Source organism: Electrophorus electricus, chromosome 12 (assembly GCF_041902795.1).
Source record: "Electrophorus electricus isolate QZ-2024a chromosome 12, ASM4190279v1, whole genome shotgun sequence".
In the NCBI taxonomy this organism is placed as follows: Eukaryota; Metazoa; Chordata; class Actinopteri; order Gymnotiformes; family Gymnotidae; genus Electrophorus; species Electrophorus electricus.
Genome location: NC_137508.1, coordinates 9,386,448 through 9,407,280, shown reverse-complemented (window position 1 = coordinate 9,407,280; position 20,833 = coordinate 9,386,448). Strand labels below are relative to the sequence as shown.

General features: G+C 37.9%; 1 protein-coding gene across 1 annotated transcript; it reads left to right on the top strand.

Annotated features, from left to right (window-relative positions):
* Positions 1 to 10,540: 10,540 nt before the first annotated feature.
* On the top strand, positions 10,541 to 20,468 carry spmip7 (sperm microtubule inner protein 7). The gene is made up of 9 exons (XM_035531611.2): positions 10,541 to 11,029; positions 11,165 to 11,235; positions 11,484 to 11,560; positions 11,895 to 12,033; positions 12,136 to 12,203; positions 13,478 to 13,519; positions 13,657 to 13,764; positions 13,933 to 14,031; positions 16,080 to 20,468. The coding sequence occupies exons 1-9, from the start codon at positions 10,843 to 10,845 to the stop codon at positions 16,171 to 16,173; spliced, it is 885 nt and encodes a 294-aa protein (XP_035387504.2). The 5' UTR covers positions 10,541 to 10,842; the 3' UTR covers positions 16,174 to 20,468.
* Positions 20,469 to 20,833: the final 365 nt, after the last annotated feature.

Sequence of the window (20,833 nt, the reverse complement as noted above, 5' to 3'; positions counted from 1 at the left end):
TATATGCAATTATTTGTCTTCTTACTATTCTCATGACATACTTAGTACTACTTTCAAATGAGTGTCTAAGGTTTTAGACACACTTTACTGTTATAGATGAACATCCCCTGACCACTGAACGTCTTGACGAAAATGTTTGATGTGCTGAGATAGAATAAAGCACCCGTGTGCTCTTAAATTTCACATAAGGTAACATATTTAATTTAAAAAAAAGAATAATTACACAAAGACCAAAATATCTTGCATCATTTTATCAACAATTATAGTCATTACGAGGAGAAATCATAGAAGCCAGCTGATGGGACCAAGAGAAAACTTTGAATTGATTAAAATAATTTTCAGTGTAACATTAATGAATTTAGCCTAGAATAGTTAGTTAGTTAATGTTAATGTTAGCTAACAGCTATTCAAATTCATGCTAATCAGATAACACAATTTTAGTACATTGTCCTTAGCTTTGATCCACATCACCCTAAAAAAATTATCACTTTACCATGTAACTGAATAATCAGCACATGATTCATTTGTTATTAAGCATTATACTTACACTTGAATACATCTGTGTTGGCATCTACCATTTTGTATTGTTAAGTTTGGCTTCAGAAACAATGTCTCCCATGATGTTAGCATCACAGGGTTGAATAGTGTCTAGTTCAAATTTGCACCCGGCATATTATATAATCCGGGTACTTATCGATTACTAACTGTGAAAACTAGGATTTCAGACACACTAACCAGCCCAGAAGTACTATTTTAGAAAACTATTTAGTATAGAAGTATTCGATTTTACCTCTTTTTGTCCCTTCCCTTCTGTCTGCCTTTCTCTATCTACATGCTTCTTTGGCCATCAAATAAGTAAGACTGGATTGGGAACTTAAATTCACTGATAGCCTCTTGTAGGCTATGATACCCTGACACATGTATATAATTGCCATTGAATTATTTTACTATCTTTCATGCTCACCGCGCCTCTTTCTTACTGCCCCCAGCTTCCACGCCTTACTCTGTTCCTGTTCTGAGACTGTACCAGACACCAGCCAATAACAGAGGAGCAAAGCAGGGTGAAATTGTGCAGCACTATCCAATAAGTCCAGCCATATATAAAAATCCAGACTATAGGTTTATGTTTTAGATAACAGTCCTAAGGCATATTATTCACTAACTATGATGAATTATTTATTGGTTGTATTGAAACACAGTTGGAAGCTATGTAGTAACATTAAGGAGGAATGTCACTCTCTGCCTGTTGGTGGATTATAAAAGGTTTTAAGCAAGACTGTGAAAATAAAACAAAATATGTGCAAATAAACAGCTCATAAGCAGCTGTTTCATGGCTCTGTGTTCTTATCTGTTTTCTATAAAAGGTGAATTATCTCTTTAAAAATACTTGGCCTGAGCATTTTATAACTTTACCTTGACAGTTCCAGTATTAGTGTACTCTTGGATTTCTATGCAACAAGTGTCCAACTAACTCTAATGACTACATATACTGGAGGATACCATCTTCCTCTTTGAAAAGGAATTCCCTAGCTATCCAGCTAGCTTCTAACTCCTTCAAAAGGAGTTCTTAATGAAGAAAGTCTGTCACAGAACAAACAGTACAATTACTGTGTTCTGCTTGGAACAATAACCCCCTACCCTTACCCTCAATCATTTAATTGATGTCAGACATTCTGCCCTCAACAAGCAATGACATGAATGTCTGGCTTGTAGTCAAATACGTTCCTTCAAGAACAATGTCCTATTGCTGCTGTCTGCAGTTTTTCTTCTGACTCAGACTTTATTCAAAGTTGTATCTGCAATTATTCACTGGTTTAGTGATCTAAAGAAGTGGTTTATAGGTTCTGATGGTAAAGACTGCTTTCTCGGCCAACTCCTTGAATAATTTCTTGAATAACTGTGGTGGTACCATACGTAGACTAAGGGATGAATGGAGCACTGTCACTTGGGTTCCACTAACAGTAAGCCACTTAGAACTCAGCCCAAGGAAATAACACCCTCACAAAACTCCATGACCCTATGTCATTTACTACACATTACTGCAAATGACACAAAATGATAGCAGGGGTACAAAATTAGTAAATAGTTGAGACAAAGCACAAATCTAATTTATCATTGCCTTTGTTTATTGTGATGAGACATTTGGAGAAATATGGCAGTAGATTGGACAATATTTAGAGTAAAATTCAGTGGCATAATATTTTTAGATGAATCGATAGTTGTGTAACATCCACTTGTAACAATGCAATATTGAATTCTGAGCCCGTGTGACTCTTTAAGGGCACTCACAGTGCTCAGCTTACTAGTTTTATGTCTGGTAATTCTGCATTATTGCTGTATGTGTAAATACATTAGGATTTTACTAGTGTATATGTAATGTACCTTTAAAGTCATAATACAATACTATTAGTTATCTGCATAAAAATTTGTGTAACACTTTACCACATTACCACAAAAGTCATCTTATTTTTCAGATAGTGTTTTTGTGACATTAAGATTACCATGATATAGTGTTAAACAGAAACAGTCATTGCTCATTCTTGTCAGTATCCCATTTTGTCTGGTCCACTAAAGCCAGCTGCAAATCTTCACTTGCTGACTGGTTATTGACGCCACTCTGGCTGTGAGCTTGGCAGAGGGAGAACGACTGCATTTGGAAGGTGTGATTTTGTCTGCCATGAGCCAGTCTTGGCCCCCTCCCTCTCTCCCCTCCCCCACCTCCTCACTTCTTTCTTCTGCTCCTCCCAGCTAATGAATAGAGTCATTAAAATGGGGAAAACATGGCGTTGAGCTACTTCAGACAGAAGCAGGGAAGCGGGTAGCTATTGATGATCTGTTTTTGTAAGTTGGACTGACCTGTTGCATCTCTCCATGTATTTTATTGATTGGTGTGTGGCTCCGATGGAGAGTGATTGAGCAGGAAGTCTAATCCTGCACATCCTCCTCCTCGCTAGAGTCAGTGTGTGGTGTGTGCTTGGGGAGAGGCCTCCCTGCCTCTCCGTATTGCTGTGACCTGAATACAGAATGTACTTCGCAGAGGTTCTGCTAGGAGAAAGCATTGTTTTGATACAGATGTCTGCATAACTAGATGTCAAGCTGTCTGAACATGAGGTCATGTTAACATGAAACTTGCTCTTCTCTCCTTGCCCCAAGGTGTGTTACTATCCAGCATTTACTTCACTATGTGCATCCAGACGATTTTCCCCTTTCCCTTACTTGCTAATAAGGGAGACTGCAATAGTCCCATGTGGTTCCTTATTTGTAAGCAGTTGGCAACAAGGCTCTTGTGGTTCTTACTTTCTTAAGATCTTTACCGTATTGCTCCTATATAAAATAGCCAAGAAACATATGTGGCTGGAATAGACAACTGTTGGGCCTCTAACTTGAGTTGGTGAAAGAGACACAGGGGAACGTATGTATGTCAGGAGTGAAAGAGACCTGTGTTTGACACGTTTTAAATGAGGCACCACTGAAACACCCAGATACCTGACAGCAATTAAGGGGCTAAGAGAATGGCATTCGCTTGAGCGGCTCCGTCTGTTGCTTTTAAGTTTCTCTTCCCAGGTAATTTCAGCCAACAGTTGAGGGGAATGAAAGAAGCTTGGCTGAACAATTGTGTGGCAGTTTAATAATGGAAGCCCAGGGGTCTCAAGGGACATGCCCATTTCTCCAAGCAACAGAAAAAGTCGGTTACCCTTGGTGTTGCCTACCTAATTCTGCCTCTTACTCCTTAATTGAAATTGTTGGCTGTATTATAACATATAGAAAGACATGGGAGGGAAAAAGAGGGAATAGCCAGCCAAATGTCACCTCTGGCAATGACAGCTCTAAATATATACTTCTGCAAGCAGCAATGAGCGTGATCTTTCTAATGAAGACAAGCTACACCACAATTCACCTTCCTCAGTACTATTTCCTCTAATAATTAAATGCTAAAGAATCTTAATTTGATGCCAAGACTTTTAATAATATGAAATTTGCCTTTTAATAGAGGGACCCATGAATTAATACCAGTTAATCTATGTGCTGATAGGCTTACATAACCATCTAAATTCATTTAAATGTAAAAGAAAACATTTAACCTAAATCAGGGAACAGATTTAATAGGGTAAGGTGGACCATTTTACTATCTCTGAAGTTTAATTGGCCACATGTTCATATATGCACAGTTCAGCTAGATCAACTACACAGTAGAGCAATGTCAGCGTAAACGACTGGGTCAAGTGTGCAAAAACATTGCACAACACTGTACGCTATACTGAGTAAGTAGCACAGCCATTATGATGATGAACAACACCTACAGATTTAGATTCTAATTTGTTGAAATAGTATTAAACATATTAATAATAAGGATGTTGTCTGATTTATTTATTTTTTAAAATTATGCTATGGTGTATGAGTGATAGCTTTTCATGTGTGAGAAGGCTGATGGCTCACGTTAGCTTTGTGCACCTTCTCCTCAGGTTCAAGTCATTCAGCTTGAGGGGTTACACAGAGGTCCCCAATACAACAGCCTACAGTTCTATTCTTTAACGGGGCTTTTAATATGTATGTCTTCAGTCTGCCACTTCAGGTTTTCTAAAACAGTTTGTTTTTGAATATCATACAATCTATATTTTTATGTGCTGACACCTCACAAGTACTGGGGTCGTGCTCCTCCCGAAGAGCTGCTTCAAATGCTGTGTTTCAGTTAGCGGCACTGACAGTGGTGTCATCTGAGCTGTCTATTCTAAGAATTGCTTTCTTTGCCTATGATTGGGCAAAGCCACAAGTGGGGCTTGCAGCAGTACACCCTCCTAGCCTAAATATTTCTACGTCCAGGGAGATGACGGCTCACAGATATCATTCCCCTTCACAAGTCCCTGATGAAACACACGGTTGCAGATTCATTAAGTCACTGGACTAATTGAGTGTGACAGGCACAGAAAAAAAAGCAAGGACAGAGGGCAAGAGAGCTGTAACCAAATGCTGCCCAAGGCAAGACGGGCAGGACAAGCCTGCCCCAGGTGCCCGTGGAGATTTCATGAGAGGATTTTGGTTTTAAATGTGTGCAAATGCAGAAGCCAGCTGGGCACTGGAGAGCAGAAGAGCCAATAGCAGTGAAGCAGTAATGCATAGCCAGCACAAAGCACAGTCATTAGCAAGGCCAAAGCCAAGGGCATGGAGTTATAAATAATACTAAACATTTGCAACATTTTTCATTAAGTCAACAATTCTGAGAAACTTTCAGGACACGAACGTAGGATGCAGTGCAGCAGATGCCATGTAAGATACACTGTGTATGGACTCAAGATTGCTGAGGGGTGTCTTGTGTGTGTGTCCTTTCTATAACCATGCACAGTGAGAGTGTATGGCCCACAGCATAATAAATGCAAAGCAATCCAAAGATGACTATACAACAACATTAAGAGACAATACATTAAGTGAAAACATCACATTATCAGATGTAAGACATTACCCTCAACAAATTTGTAAAACAATCAAAATAAGAGGTGACAGCCCATTAACATTTAGCCACAAGCCAACATTATTAACCAAATGAAAAATTTCCCAAATGTTATATTTGCTACATACAGCAGTATGTCTTGAGCACAGAGAAAATGTAAAGTGTAGAGTACAGAGAATGTAGTCATGTTTTGCTTTGTGTCTGTAAGCCACCATAGTAAAACAGTGGGGTGAGGGGGTCACATCCCAAGAGCAACTTGTTGTTAGAGTTAGTGCTTTGTTCAAGGATAGCATGAGTGCTCAAAACTACTCATGGCCAACCCCCCAACTAGTCTACTGGCCCTATGCACTGAACAGCCCTCCACCCAGTTTAAGTGTGCTAACCTTGATAAAAGTTTTCTAACCTTCTGAATAGTTCTGTGGCACCTGTGGCACTCTCAACAGCTATGCCAACATAGTGTAACAGTATTATTTTCAGTGGAACTGTAGTGATTTGCCCACTACCACCAGTGGGATGCATTGTATTTCCTGTATTCCTATATTCCTTCTTTACTGAATAACTGAAATGGTTACACCTGATTTCCCAAAATAGGCTTCCCCTGCAGGGTTAAAGTAAAGACCAGCATGGTTTTACTGGTTTAACTCCATTCCTGTATCAAGCCTGCCTACTATTCAAGTCCAGGCAAGTAATAAATTCCCTTTGAGAAATACAAAACCACTAGTATGGTCATGTGTGTCTTGTAACATTATACCAAAAAAAAAAGCCAATAGTCTGTATAAAACGAATGAAGGAGTCATTCTATGTAGGATACACATATTGTTGTAGATTACATGTATTGTTGTTGATACAGCTTTGATAGAACCATGGATAGAATGACTCTTATTCATTAGTTTTTTTTATATTTTTTCTTAGATACCTTATATTCTTAGATATTTCATATGTTTAGATCTTAGATATTCATTTATGTATGTGTGTGTGTGTGTGTATGTGTGCACGCACATGTTGTTGTGTTGGTGTGTATCCACATCTACACCTACTGAGCAGTCACTGAATAATTGAATCAATAATAATTGTGATTTTTACAGATACAACACATATCTAAAGTCCATAATAGAATGACTCTCAGTCAGCACAATGGACCTCTGCAATTTTAAGTATGGGTAACCAGTCTGTGGTGAAATGGAAGGAAACAAAATACCAGAAGAAAAAGGGGAAAAGCCTTTAAATAGCTTTAAAGCCCCACCTCCCATCATTTTGTGATCTTAAATGTCATTTAAATTCAGAATCAATTTCAGAGTATTCTGCAAATTATAGGTAGAATGAAAATAATCCATGGCCAAGAGGAAAATCAGGATCAATCTCCACCCACTCCAGAAATAAAATAAATAATTATTTTTCCCAGCTGAATTCCTTTATCCAGATGAATGAGAATGCTCAGATTGGCTGCTCAGATTAGCGGCTCTGCTGCTAGTCACCAGTGGATGGATGTAGTGCTATTTAAATAATCTGAGACACTGTACAGGGAAGAAGGAATGGGCAATGGGCTAATAATAACCAAAGGATTTTAGCAACATTATAGCAAATAATTTCTTACACTAAAAATATCCTTATATCCTTTATTAACTTAATTAATAAAGAGTTCACCCACTGAACGAACTTGTAGTACAAAAAGAGAGTATGAGAGAGAGAGAGAGAGAGAGAGAGAGAGAGAGAGAGAGAGAGAGAGAGAGAGCAGATTCATTCCAGATGAAGTAAGAATTGGAATGAGAGGTTGGATGGAAATTGTATTGCAGAAGTACATTGGGAAAATATCAAACAACAGAGGTAAGAACAGTACTGAGTACATTTGACCCATATGCACAAATGGTTTATATTTCATGATAGTGCAAACATGACATTTACACTAATTTGGTCAGGAATAGTTCCATTATTTGCTAAAAACATATGTATTAAAAAAGGTTAAAGAATAGAATAGGTAAATAGAATAAGTTAAAGAATATTAAAATTGGTCTTGCCCATCCTTTGTAATCATGCATAGTCCAATAGATTTGCACCTCAGCTTCTCACTGAACATAAACAGTGGGGTGATCAAATAAGCCTTTAAATCTGTCACGATTAGCCACTCCTAGTGTCCCAGCTCCAAGGTAACTGTCTTATGTCTTTGTTTTTCTTTGCTTCCTGGATCAATTTGTTCCGCCAATTGTTTGGTTTTTTCCTCCCATCATTAGCTTCACCTGTTCCTTGTTTGCTTGTTATTACCCTGTGTTATTTATACTGTGTTTTCCTTAGTGCTTTGGCTGGTCGCTGTTTGTCCTAGCATTCTATGGTTCAAGTTTTTATCTCTGCCAGTCTGTTTATATTTTTGGTTTTTATGTTTTCCTTTCTGTTATCATGTAGCCAGGATCTCTTCATGTTGGCTCATTGACCCTGGACCCTGGACCCTGACTTGCCCATAATAAACCTCACTCTTCTTGCGTGTGCCTATCATTTGTTCTGTGTTACATTATCAGTTACATTATCAGATTTCATTATCTTTTTCTTTTTCACTTTTTTGGCATTTTGCATTCTATATTCTGTTATGTAGAATATAGAATGCAAAATGCCAAAAAAGTGAAAAAGAAAAAGAATGCATATTCTTCATAAAGGGTCCTCTGTGAATGAAAAGATTTCTTATCTTTATTGATGTAGTATAAAGAATCCTAAAAACACTGTGATTGTGGTCAAAAGCACACTACTACTGAGTTCTCAGAATATTCCTTTTACATTGTTTTAGCATGGGTGTTATGTGTGCAAAAAAATTAAGAATCTGTTCTGAAGTTTTAAAAGGTTTGTAAATTGTATGGAGGATAGTTCAATGGATTGGGCCACTGACTGGTTGGAGGTTGACCCTGGATTGTTTTGAGCACTGCTGCATTCCCTGAACAAACCATTTACTGTGACAGGTAGTTGTTCCAGGGTCCCTCTCACCCCATTCTTTCAATATGACAGGCCAAAGAGTCACATTACAACAGCAAAGCAAATGTCAGATGCCAAAATAATTAAAAACACTTTGTACAAAACCATATGATCACCAGTAATTACAATATTAATAGACGTTTAAAATGAACAACCAAAAATGAAATATATATGAAGACATCATTATGAACATTATTAACATTATCATTATTATCTAAGGTATGTAAATGTTAATAGGGAGTTTTCTGGGGATTTGTTTACTAGCCATTATTAGAAAGTTCAAAAGTTAGCAAAACAAGAGACTGCACCAATCTTAGAATGTGTGTGTGTAAATGGAATGTGTTCTCAGTCACACCCACCCCACCCCCAACCAGCTGTGTACTCAAAAACCTTCAAAAGCACACATAACAAGGACAGTTTGATATACTATTGTACAATGGTAGTATCAATTAATTCTTAATTACATTTCCCCAAACAGTCAGTCATGCAGTGGTGTGTGTGTGTGTGTGTGTGTGTGTGTGTGTGTGTGTGTATATATACACACATGATATATAAATATCATGACTTTCAGAAACTACTGCCACCCAATTTATATATATATATATATATATATATATATATATATATATATATATATATATATATATATATATATATATATATATATATATAAATGGGTAGTTTCTGAAATTTGAATTTTGGTAGTTTCTGAAAGTCATGATATTTAACACTTAAATTAAATGTTACATTTAGAATGTTCTTTACTATATGTTCTCTAAATGCTATACTTAAATGCATGTGGCTATTCTAAGGATATCAGTCTATGAGGATGTTAATGTTTTATTTAAATTGAGGCATGGCCATGGGTTTGTTTTATGTAGTAACTCAGGGTCAGTTTGTTCCACTGTGTCTGTCTTTAAACACTGTGCAAAGGCAGTATCAGGCCTGTAAAAAAGTGTATAAATTATTCAAGTGCAATCCTGAATGTGAACCCCACAGACATGAGAGCTGAGGTATTGTTTTTGCTTTTTTTCCACTCTGTTGAAATGGCACAGCAGACTTTCAACTTAATTAACTTGAGTGGGTATTGGACATGCCCCATTCCTCTGTTAAATAACATTAATTGGGTTATTTTTTAGAACCCACATTCTCCTGCAGACAAATACGAGGATTTTTATGTAAAGGCATTCCTGAGTTTAACATCAGCCATCATAGCTGTCACTCTATGCCCAGATGTAGGCCTATAAGGAGCAATTTTAAAAATTAAAAAAAGGATTTTACACTACTACTAAGTATTAATACTACCAAACTACTAATAATAACACCATAACTTTTTCCAGAATTAGTTTATACATTTCCAGTGAATTTTATTATATAAAGTTTTTGCTATTAACACAGATTGTATGAGAGGGTTTGGCTTTAGTGAAGAATCCACTTTTTGTTATAGATTATAATAAAACAAAGAGTATTTAGTAATAAAAAGTGGAACAGTACTGTTTTTACAAAATGCTCAAATACATCTCTTTACAGACTTTAAGTCCTTTTTGGTAGGACTTAAAACGTAGATGCTGTCACAGACTTATAATCACTTTATCAGATTTTTGTGCTGTAGGCCTTAGTGAAGTTTTGGAGCACATCCCTAATGTTTTCCGTAATTGTGTGCTTATACAAGGCGTTAATGGCCGGATTTTAAATAATAACCATAAGCATGAAAATAAAGAGAACATCGGAAAGATTATACGTGGAACTTCATTTGTACCTGATCAGAAACTTGGTCTAAACGTAGCCTTTTCCATTTTTTTCCCCAACCTGTCTCGAAATTTGGGTAAACTTAGGCTACTTTATAATTTTATCTTCAGTGGCAGCTCCTCTGCGTAGGCCTATTCTTGGCACGCGATCCCCACCTAGTGAGTAATATATGCAATTGACGGTTGCCAAGTGCTTTTTAAACAGCGTTGTCTAAAATGAAGATTTTACTGTAAGAGCTTACTACCCACGCTTGCTGGGCAGAATTGAACAGTTCGTCTAAAAGCTTTACTTAAATTACTTACTTTCGAGCTATTAAAGCCTAGGTTATCCGTCAGTAATCTGACCCCATGCCATCAGTAAAGGCAAACAAATGAGTCTCTAGGCAACGAATGTCACCGAAAATAAACCCATGTCGCCAATAACGTACATTATATCGTTGTCTCTACTAGAACATGCTAAAGGATTCTGAAAATACAATCGCCCTAACCTAGACCGCTTTCAGAGTGGCGTCGGAAAGAGCCAGTGGTTTTGCAGACATTTGGACTGAAAACGACGAGCTTGCCTTACCCAAGTTCAACCCGCTGGCCCATCCACCTGCCTATAGCTCCCTCCTGGCACCGCCGCGAGACGACGTGCCGTTGATTGAACCGTGCTCCGGTCAGCTAAGAGCCGGGGCAGAGGTTGATTTGGGAATGCAGGATAGGAGCAGATTTATTGATAGAGTTTATGTTCCGTCTGATCTGTGGGTCCCTGCTGACGCGAGAGAAACACCTCAGACTCCTTCAATCAGACCTTCAACTGTGATATGCGACGCTTCTAATGACAAGTGCTGGAACTCTAGAAATAAGTTAGAGTTAGCAATGCAAGCGAGCTTTCAAGGTAAATTGATTCTTCCTTAGGATACATCCGCTACTTTGCCTTTGTATAGGCAAAATATATCATTGTATCGTAATATTTAGGTAAGTAAACCTATAGAGTCGTTAAGCTTTACGCCTTTTATATTCATATCCCTAGGCCGGACAAGCAGAGACGACCTTGAACCAGATTCTACAAAAATCCCGTGGACTGCCAAAACACTCTATAGGGTAGAAGAAAGACGTGCTAAAATGCTAAACTAATTCTGATGTATACTGAAACGCCTGTTGACTGTAAAAACGATTGTTGTTTTACCTTAAAAATTAAGGCTGTCTTAAATTTGTGAGTTCTTGGCCCTAGATAGGCTAAATAAAAGAACAGTAATCTAAGATTCATCATATGAGTTATCCAGTGACTGCCCAGTTTACGTATGTTTGACCTTATCTTTTGCTATTCCCATCATGCTTTACCAATGTAGAGTACGCGTCCCTCGGTTCTTGCTGACTGGATGAACAGGGCAGCTCACCGCTATATCTATACGTCAGCAGCTCAAAGGTTAGGCAAATCAGGCGTCTGATATGTTATAAGAGAAACTGCTGTCTGTTTTAAGTCATACTGTGTAGCAGAAAATCACTGTGTCTATTTCAACTGCCTTATTTCGTTCTGGAATTGAAACATGTAGGATACATTCGACATTAGTGTTTCCTTCTATAATTAATACGTACAGTCGATACTGCAGCCATTGATTTGGTAATTGGTGGTGAAGCAGTAACCTGATTTTTGTATGAGAGCAGTCACTCACTTAACTTTTGCACTGAAGCTATTATCATTTTATAAGGCACATTTTCAACATCATGGTACATTTTCAATGAGGCTATGGTCTTTCCAGAGGTTATGAAGACATAGACTGGGACTCCAAATTACCCCCTCGTATTGAACCTCCACCAACCACTCTCAAGAAAATGGCTGACCCTCTAAATCAGCACTTTTCTTTGAAGAGATACCATGCTAGGCCAGAACTTTGGCAGGTTAGTCCATTGTACTGCACATGTATGGATTTAGGTGTGTCATATAAGTCTAGGGTCTGTACTGCTTGCTTCGTGTTTAAAAGTTCATTATTTCCCCTAAAGGCTATAGGACCTCAATGGAATAGACATCAAGTTCGTGCCACATATAATATGAAGAAACCTATTAGTTTGTAAGTGATTTGCATCTTTTTTTAAATCCTCTTATAAATGGTGTGCTTTAGATTTGGGTTGCTGTATTATCAGCATCTGTAGGCACAGACTTTAAATGGAGAGTGGAAAGGAGAGTGCCACTGGTGCAGTTTGGGTAAAAGGCTCCAGCTTTAAAAAGGGAAACTTGCTGCACAACCTTTTGTACTAAACTGAACTCTCTGGCCTCCAGTAATAACAGAAGTTTTCTCTGCTAATTCACTTGATGCCAACATGATATTATTGACAGAACTTAGGTATATGTGTCCTGTATATTTTAAAGTTGTCTTGAAAGGCTCCCATAAACTCTAGTTCAAAACCGCTCCTGTTTTCATCAGTGAATCTGTGCCCCATGCCCCATGCCCCATGCCCCATGCCCCATTCCAAATATTATTGCCTCTCATCTCTGAGGCATTAACCAATAGGTGTAAAATCTACAGCCAGAAGCAAATGCCTGAAAGCATGTTTATAGAGACATTTATGGAGACCGGAATGATTGGTGTGACTATATAAACTCAGAAGCGAAAGTCCACAATTCAAAAATATGCAATATTCCAGTGAAAACATGCAGAGTAAAAATACTAACAGGAAAAGCAACCAGATCAAAAACACATTCCACGATATCAGTAAATCACAAATTAAGAAACAGGTTGATGCAGGCCAGAAAAATCACACATGTTTAAAAGGCCCAGTAATGCTTAATAAAGATATTGGAAATGTTTTACAAAGAATAGACTAAAACAAGGCATTATTTATAAACTGTTGTATAATAGACCATTGGTGTATAGGTGTTGACAGTGAACAGAAGACTGGGGAAGCCAAATTGGTATTATCTGGGTGGATGTAGCACTGAATGTTTTATGCTATGTGATTTTGGCTTGTTATAAGAGTATAGTAGTTGTTCTTTGCCCAACTCAAATCCTGGTTGGCAGGGGAAGGTGGGGTGGGCTTGGGGGCTCCCTTACTGCTTCCAAACCTCTTCTACAAAGAGCCTGTAAAACAAACAGATCTTACAGGCAGCAATGTTTTTTTGCACTGTGATAAGCTCAAGATTATTCACTGTAATATTATATGTGAGGTTCTGTTCCATTATTTTGAGCTTAATTATGATAGCGCAGATGTAATGTTCAAATAGGACAGTTCCACTTAGTAAGGATCTGCATGGACTTACAAGCACAATCTGAATCTAGGATGCCATTAAGCCTATTTGACTTTATCTTTATGATGTTTTTTCTTTTTTTTTCCCTTTATTTAACAGCACCAGCCCATGGGCAAAATTGGACCAAATTCCATTATATTGGTAAGCACTCACAGGGGTACAAGTGTAGTCTATAGAATTTCATAAAACAACCTGGAAAATGACTTTCCATTCTGTGGCTTAGGTTTATAAATTTGTAAAAAAATATTTTTATATTTTTGTCTTTCTGTTCTGTACAGTGGTGTGGTGGGCTCTGAGAACATGGACAGTGTGGACAGGCCAGAGCAAGACTTCAGGCCGCTGACATGTCTGCGCACCACTTTGCCCTCTTACACACCCACAGCCCAGTAGGTAACAAGTCTGCATTTGTACTATTTGTAGCCATGGTGTAATGTGCATGTACAAATATCAAGCTGCACTGACAACATCATGTTGATGTGAATGCTACAGAAACACCTCAGCGTAAACAAACGGTAAGAGACTTGCATTGATGTTGTGACGTGTTTCTTCCAAAGCCGCCCTACCATCCCTGGTTACACAGGTAGAGCTGTGCATGACAGACCTCACACAGCCATTAGCCTGCCCTCTCCATTGTCCACTCTTCACACTGCAAGGTAAGGCCCACATATACAACACAATTTACTGTGTGTTGTATAGTTACTCCTCACTTCTACAAGTTATGTGTATGGTGCCTTGGGTTCTCTTGGAGGTTTTTCTTTCATTTTCGTTTGATCAAACAGTATATCTGTAAAATATGTCATTACATATAAACATTTAAGATAGCATTTGAAAGCTTAGAATCTCTACATTTATTATCTGTTGATCAGACTTTACATCTTGGGTACTGTAGTACGTTAAAGGTCGACTATATATACATTTTCTGTGTTTGAAGTTCTTGAGGCTAGTATTAATATAAACAAAAATATTAAAATATTTACAAGTAAGTGCTAAATTAACTCCTTAATTGCTGAAAAGTCCAGCTTCATATGATTTCTTTGACATGTTCATTGATCCCATCTGTGCCAATTCAGTATTCCCATCCTCACAGCAGTGCCCACTCTTTAGCTATGTTTTGTGTGTAGACTACTTTAGCTCAGCAGGTGGCAGCACTGCAGTATCTTCAGAACACTTCTCTAAATTAGTTAGGAATGTCATACAGGTTCTGCCACAAGCCTTTGCTGAAGTTTGCTTTTGAATGTAATTTATCCTGCCTCAGACACAGTTACAGTCAGAAAAAGAGTTAAGCTGTAGTTTAGAGTAAAACAAGAGAAAATGAGTTTATCTGTCAAGACATTCTTTATCACATGAATACTAAATCACAGGATCTTAATCATTGCTCATTGTTCTCTGTGCATCTTTCTTTTTCTGCCTCTGTTTTATCTGCCTTAAACACACAAACACACACATACACATACTCACACACTTGCTGGCTCTTTCTCTTTGCTACATAGCCTACATCAAAAAGCCAATTTTTAAATGTTTGTTTGTTTATCCAGAGAAATATAGCATTATAAACAATAACAGGTCTGCCAATGTATACACTGTGTTGTATGCCTGTGTGTAACTCCCTTATGTTCCTTGGCTTGGTAGAACCTCTGGGCCTGGCCTAGATTTACATCTCTTTAACACTTTGCAGCCTGTAGCTTGCTTCTCCCAAATGAGTGTCTGAGATGTCACTCAGTAGATTTAAAGCACCCAAACATGATTTATACACAGGGGTTAAAAAGGTCATTAATCCACAAAGCATGTGTGGGATACAGAAATGAAGACAGGGGAAAGGTGCTTGTAAATCATTAAAATGAGGAACTGTAAAAAGTAAAGGAAAAAAAGTCTAAATTTACATTTTGGGTCTTTTTTTGTCCATTGCTATAAAGTATTATAGAAAGCAGTGGGTGTAAAAAAGTTATTCTATAAAAGTTTAAGCTAATGGTGTAGGATGCCTCAGACGAGGGGCCAGCCAGCGCATTATCAGTCTCTCGCCTCTCACTCTCAGAGAGAGCAGTAAACCGTCCTCATCTTTCAGAATGACTAGGAATGTGTCATGTGCAGCTTGAGCAGAGAGGAAGAAGGAGTAGAAGGAGGAGGTGTCTGAAAGAGGCGCTGGAGGAAAACCAAACGCCTCGCCCAGGGACTGGGTGGTTTTTTTTTGAAAACGTGTTTCCTAGCCGGGTCTCAGAAGAGCTGGTTTACCGGCTTTTGGAGCAGCCTTCTCCAGATGGTCCTATCCAGAGCTGAACTGCTCTAGCTGCTGGTGGTAATCGTGGTTTTTGCTCGACCCAGATCCATTTTCCTGGAGCTACTGGCCCTCTGAAATCTGTTTCCTCTGCTGATAAAGCAGGCCTCCCAGCTTTTCCTTGAAGCAGAAAAGAGGACCAGCCAGCACCTTAAGAACTTCCTCTCCTATAACTTGCCACTCTTTTTTATAACAAGTCTTTTGTTTTTTATCTAGAAGCTTTTTAATAACTCATTGTAATAAGACTAATTTATCTTGGGAAAACACTACTCCTTTAGTTTCAAATACAACCTTTATTGTTTAGAGAATCTGAGATGGTTTAATGGTTGGTTGTACAACTAGCTGTACAACTGATTATAACATTTAGTCAAAGACTTTCAGTTCTAGTATTGTACATGCCTAACTGTGACTGATTTTTGTAATTTGTAGGAGCAGTTCAACTCCCACATCCTATGGTCACAAGGCTCCTCTGTCCAGAATGGTCACCACTGTCCCACCAGGCAATCCTTATCTTCATTACTAAACTTTGTTGTTCTTGTCTAACTCTGGGACAAAAAGGCATTAAGCATTAAACACAGGAACAAAGTGGTTAAAAAAGTGGAAAAAGATGGTCGTCCCTTTTCAAGAAATCCAATCTGTACTTGTGAATAGATATATAATAATGTGATAGCAATGACTGATTTTCTGTGAGTTCAGAATAATGAAATGCCTCATTACCATAATTTCCCTTGATTCAGATCAAGAGGTTCTGTGAATTTTGAGGATATGTCATTGTATTACACTTTGCATATGTCTGTGGTGAGTGTTTTTCTGTGTCTGTGTGTGCACTAAATTGTCATTTCTACATAGTTTTTTCTTAGATCTTTTTATATATTTTGACTGTCTTAATGGAAAGATGGTGGTCGGGGTCTTAAAAGGATCTTGATTAAGTTTCACATTAAACGAGTAGGGTGAAATTTCATCTCAGGAATGTATGCAACATTAGGAAGCATAAAAAGAACACTGCTGTGTCTCAAGAAGATTATGAAGTGCTCTACTTCTCCACCCCAAGAAATGTGGTTTGGAGAAGAAAAGAAAATGGCAGTATAGCTTCACCTGTTGACAGGAAATAGGAACGTGCTGGTTTCCTGTTTCCCCTTTAACCTTCATTTCTGTGCTTTACTTACAACTCAGGATTTAGCTCAGATAGTACAGGCAAACATATTTTAGTCTGAAAGATGATCCCCTTTTAGCACAGTTCACTTTTATTTTTCAGTGAACGCATCAATAGGAAATGCTTTACACATTATTTAATTCAGAATTGTATTAGTCCTAAGGTTTTTACTAGAACAGATCATAACAAATTGCAACTTTTGTTCATTAACATGTAATCCTGAGGCACTAAAGCAAAAACTGATAATCCAGGTGGTGAAAATTTCAGGCAAGTTGTGTTGAACAAAGGCCTGAGGAATGACAGTTCTACAATTTTCAGTATGTGTCAGGTGGCATTGATGAGGTCAGTGCACCCTACCAGCACACTTAGCTCACAGTTCCTGTCTGTTAGTTGGTCGGCAAAGCCGTGGGGGGAATGGACCATTCCACAGCATGTCCAGAGATGGAGATGTGGTTTGAAGATAACTAACGTCCATCACTGGGCCCATGGACGTTTTGACTTTTGGAGGGCCCCCAAAGTGCTTTTTCTTTCATAAGATACAAGTAGCTTTCTCTGGGCTCTCTACATCTAAGCATTATAAGTTCTAATAAGAACAGACTGAAAAGGTGAGATACAACAGATTAGCCACTACACATGCCAACACACATAAATATATTAAAGTAGGCTGCAAGTTTTTTGTATTTATTAACATACAAATTAACATGCAATAAATAAATGGTTAGCCTTCCAGGATTTAATGCACACTGCATCTAAACCTCCAATCACTACACATTAATTATGACATGATAAACTAGTATTAAACAATACCACAAAAAAAAAAAAAATTCTTCAAAATCACACTAAAGTTTCTGTCATTGCGTAGAAGTCTTTACCTCAACAGAAGCTTGTGTGAGTGCTGACTGGCTTTCTTATTCCATTTTTAAAAAACAAGCATCACTGTATTTCTCACAGCTTCACTTCTTAAATTAGAGCACCCGTGTAGTTTTGTACCAGGTTCTCAGTGTAATTGTAAAACATCCCATGAACCAAAACAATACCACAGCAATAGGAGGCATGCATGTTTTCCTGTCCAGTATCCTAAGCATATTCCCTCCTTCTGGCTCCAGGGTCTGTGTCCTCTTATTAGCCCAATTTTCATGTTGGGGTCACAAACATAATGGCTGATTCACCAGCAGTCCTTTAGGGTCTTTTCCAGACTCACTCGGGCGAAAGATTCATTTCTTTCCCTCCTCTTGATTTTTTTCTCGTCATTTCTCCATAAAGAGGGTAAATGTCAAGCATGCCTGACTCCTTCCAGTGACACATCCATTCCAAGAGATGATTACCATAAGGAAATTGACACTTTAGTGTGCACAGGAAAATTTAATTTAGTCTGACATCTTGCTGCATAATGCATTCCCGAAGGAAGTGAAATTTCTCAGCTCCAGAGTGAGAATTTAAATAAGTTTGACTATTAACATAATTACTAGTCTTGCACACCTCAAACCTATTTATGCATTTAAATCAATTATGGACTACATGTTGTTTAAGCTTCTAAAAAGGAGGCTGTTTAAATATCCATTAAATAACAATAGGCTGCTCTTGTCTCTTAGTTTATTCAAGTTGATACTAATTTATTTCAGCTAATATGTTATAATTACTACACTATTCTGCTGTAAATGTGAGGAGGTGGTTTAACTCTATCTGTTAAATTCTTCATGTTATCTTAATTGATTATACCACGTTTACACCCAGTAATATAGCCTAAACCCAAACTTTTGGTTTATTAGGTTTATTAATCATTGAATATGGTGTGGTAAGCAGGTAGAGCATAGCTACACAAGCCATTTTACATTATACTGTGAAATTGTGACTAAAGTGGTCTGCAGTGGCCCAGGGTTTAGGCTTTGCTAAAGGGTGCATCTTCTGACAGCTGCAGCAAAGCAGTTCCTCATCAGCCACATTCCAGGGATAAGTCACGTCAGTCACAGTGATTAGGTATAGAGTGCTTGATACAGGGCCTTATTACTTAACACCAGATTGTGCTGCTTTGCACATTTCACTGCAGTGATCTATGAAGAGTATGATTGATTTGTTGTAGGCACAGGTGAAACATACCAACATACCACAGAGGCATTTTCACCTTTATGTAACATTTTCTCCACAAAACCCTATGATGTAAAAAAAATTTAAAAAACCATGACAACAAAAAGTACAAATTATTGTTCTTATTGTTGTCATGAGTAGTGAAAATAGGGCTTGTATTTTATGCTCTATTTACAATTACAACAATACTTTTCTCCTAAACTAAATATATTATTCATTTAAATGTTAGATCTTGTTAATGTCTTTTATTTTTGTTTTTATGTATTCATGTGTCACGCCACCCGTTTTCCTTCGATCATCATGACTCCCAGCATTCCGATGACAAAGAACATCCAGCCAATCACAAACCATACACACATTCATCATCACCAGACTATTCATATCATCTGCTATTCATTTACACAACCTATTTATACCTGTAATTACCAGACACACTCTGCAAAGTATTGCCACTTGAACAGTCGGTGCAGATAGAGCAGTATTTCCATTTGCCTTTTGGTATTTCTGATCTTTGTCCAATTACTCAGCTCTGTTTTTGCCTGCCCCATTAGAATTTGTCTGCCTTATTATATTGTCTTTCTGGATATCGACCTAGGACTGTTTATACCCTGTTTGTGATTCTGGTTCTGACCCTTGCCTGTATTTTGACTACCATGTTGGATTGTACCTTACTAATTAAACCACACCTCATTCTATCTGTGAGCGTCTGTCTATATCTGAAACATTACATCATGCTGTATAATAAACACCTAATGAAAAACAAAACATTCACTGCTGTAGAATATTGTCCTCTAAGATGTGTGATTTAGATCAGCGTAACTATAACTACCTGGGACCTAAGTCACAGTAAAGGCACATTACAAAATATCCTGCATGTGGATATGGTGTTGGTACCTGAAATGAACATTAAATGAAGATTAAATTAATGATGACTGGTCTGGCATTGGAATCCTTCCTAAAAAAAAAACTGGGGAAAAGATTGGGTCACCACCATAATTCTATCAATCTATCAAATACCAGAGCAGAATATATACTGTATGATCTAAAAGAGTTTATCATGTCTCAGTATATTCCCATGTCCCTGATGTCTCAAGCTTTTTTTGTTTGTTTGTTTTTTGGTGGTGGGGGGGGGGGGGTTGCTGACTCACTTGGATTTGCTGGTATCTCTTTGGTTTGGGAGCCCCATGTTCAGTTCTGCAAGTCTTAATTGGAGCCAAAGCACAGTTTGCTGACTCATTCTCCCCATTAGTTTTCCCTCTGCCTGGCCTCTGGAGCCAGGCTAAACTACACCATACCATACTGTAGTGTTACTGACTTCTAACACAACTAAATATGCCATTTACAATAGTAAAAGACAGAGCATATCCAATGAATTCACATGGGATCAAAATGCAGGTAGTCCTGTAGCAGTAAGCCAACATTATCCATGCGTCCATTCTTGCAAAAAGACCAACTGCCTGCAAATGTCCTCCTGGTTGCCTGGAGATAAGAGTTACCTCCTACTTCACATGACTCAGCAGCTCAGTGCATGCAGTAGTAGTTCCTGAGATATGGCAACCTGGGAGGGCCCCAGGATCACTGGGAGTGAAAAGTAAAAAATTATCTTACCAGCTTATTACCTTACCAATGTGGCCATAAAGCAGTGTACCAGAAACAACTTTTAAAATATAATGACAAAACATGGGAATTAAATGAGTCTATTTATTTTAACCAAACCTGCTGCATATCTCATTATTTATTGACATTTTCTATAAATATTAATGTAAAAATTATATCTCTTTGGAACATTGGTGGCAATATAATCTGCACATCATTGTAAGTCAAATGATTAGTTTTATAACAGTAGCAAAGACAATGTTGAGCAGATAAGACCACAATGAAAAGCTGGGTGTACTTTAAAAGACAGAAAAAAATATAGTTAAAAGTTAATATATCAAAATAACCT

Bases quoted from the DNA above. Each gene is read 5' to 3' on its own strand.
- spmip7 (XM_035531611.2), top strand. From the start codon at position 10,843: ATGCAGGATAGGAGCAGATTTATTGATAGAGTTTATGTTCCGTCTGAT. The intron at 11,030-11,164 runs GTAAATTGATTC...TCATATCCCTAG, and splicing joins AATGCAAGCGAGCTTTCAAG to GCCGGACAAGCAGAGACGAC. The intron at 13,765-13,932 runs GTAGGTAACAAG...TTTCTTCCAAAG, and splicing joins TCTTACACACCCACAGCCCA to CCGCCCTACCATCCCTGGTT.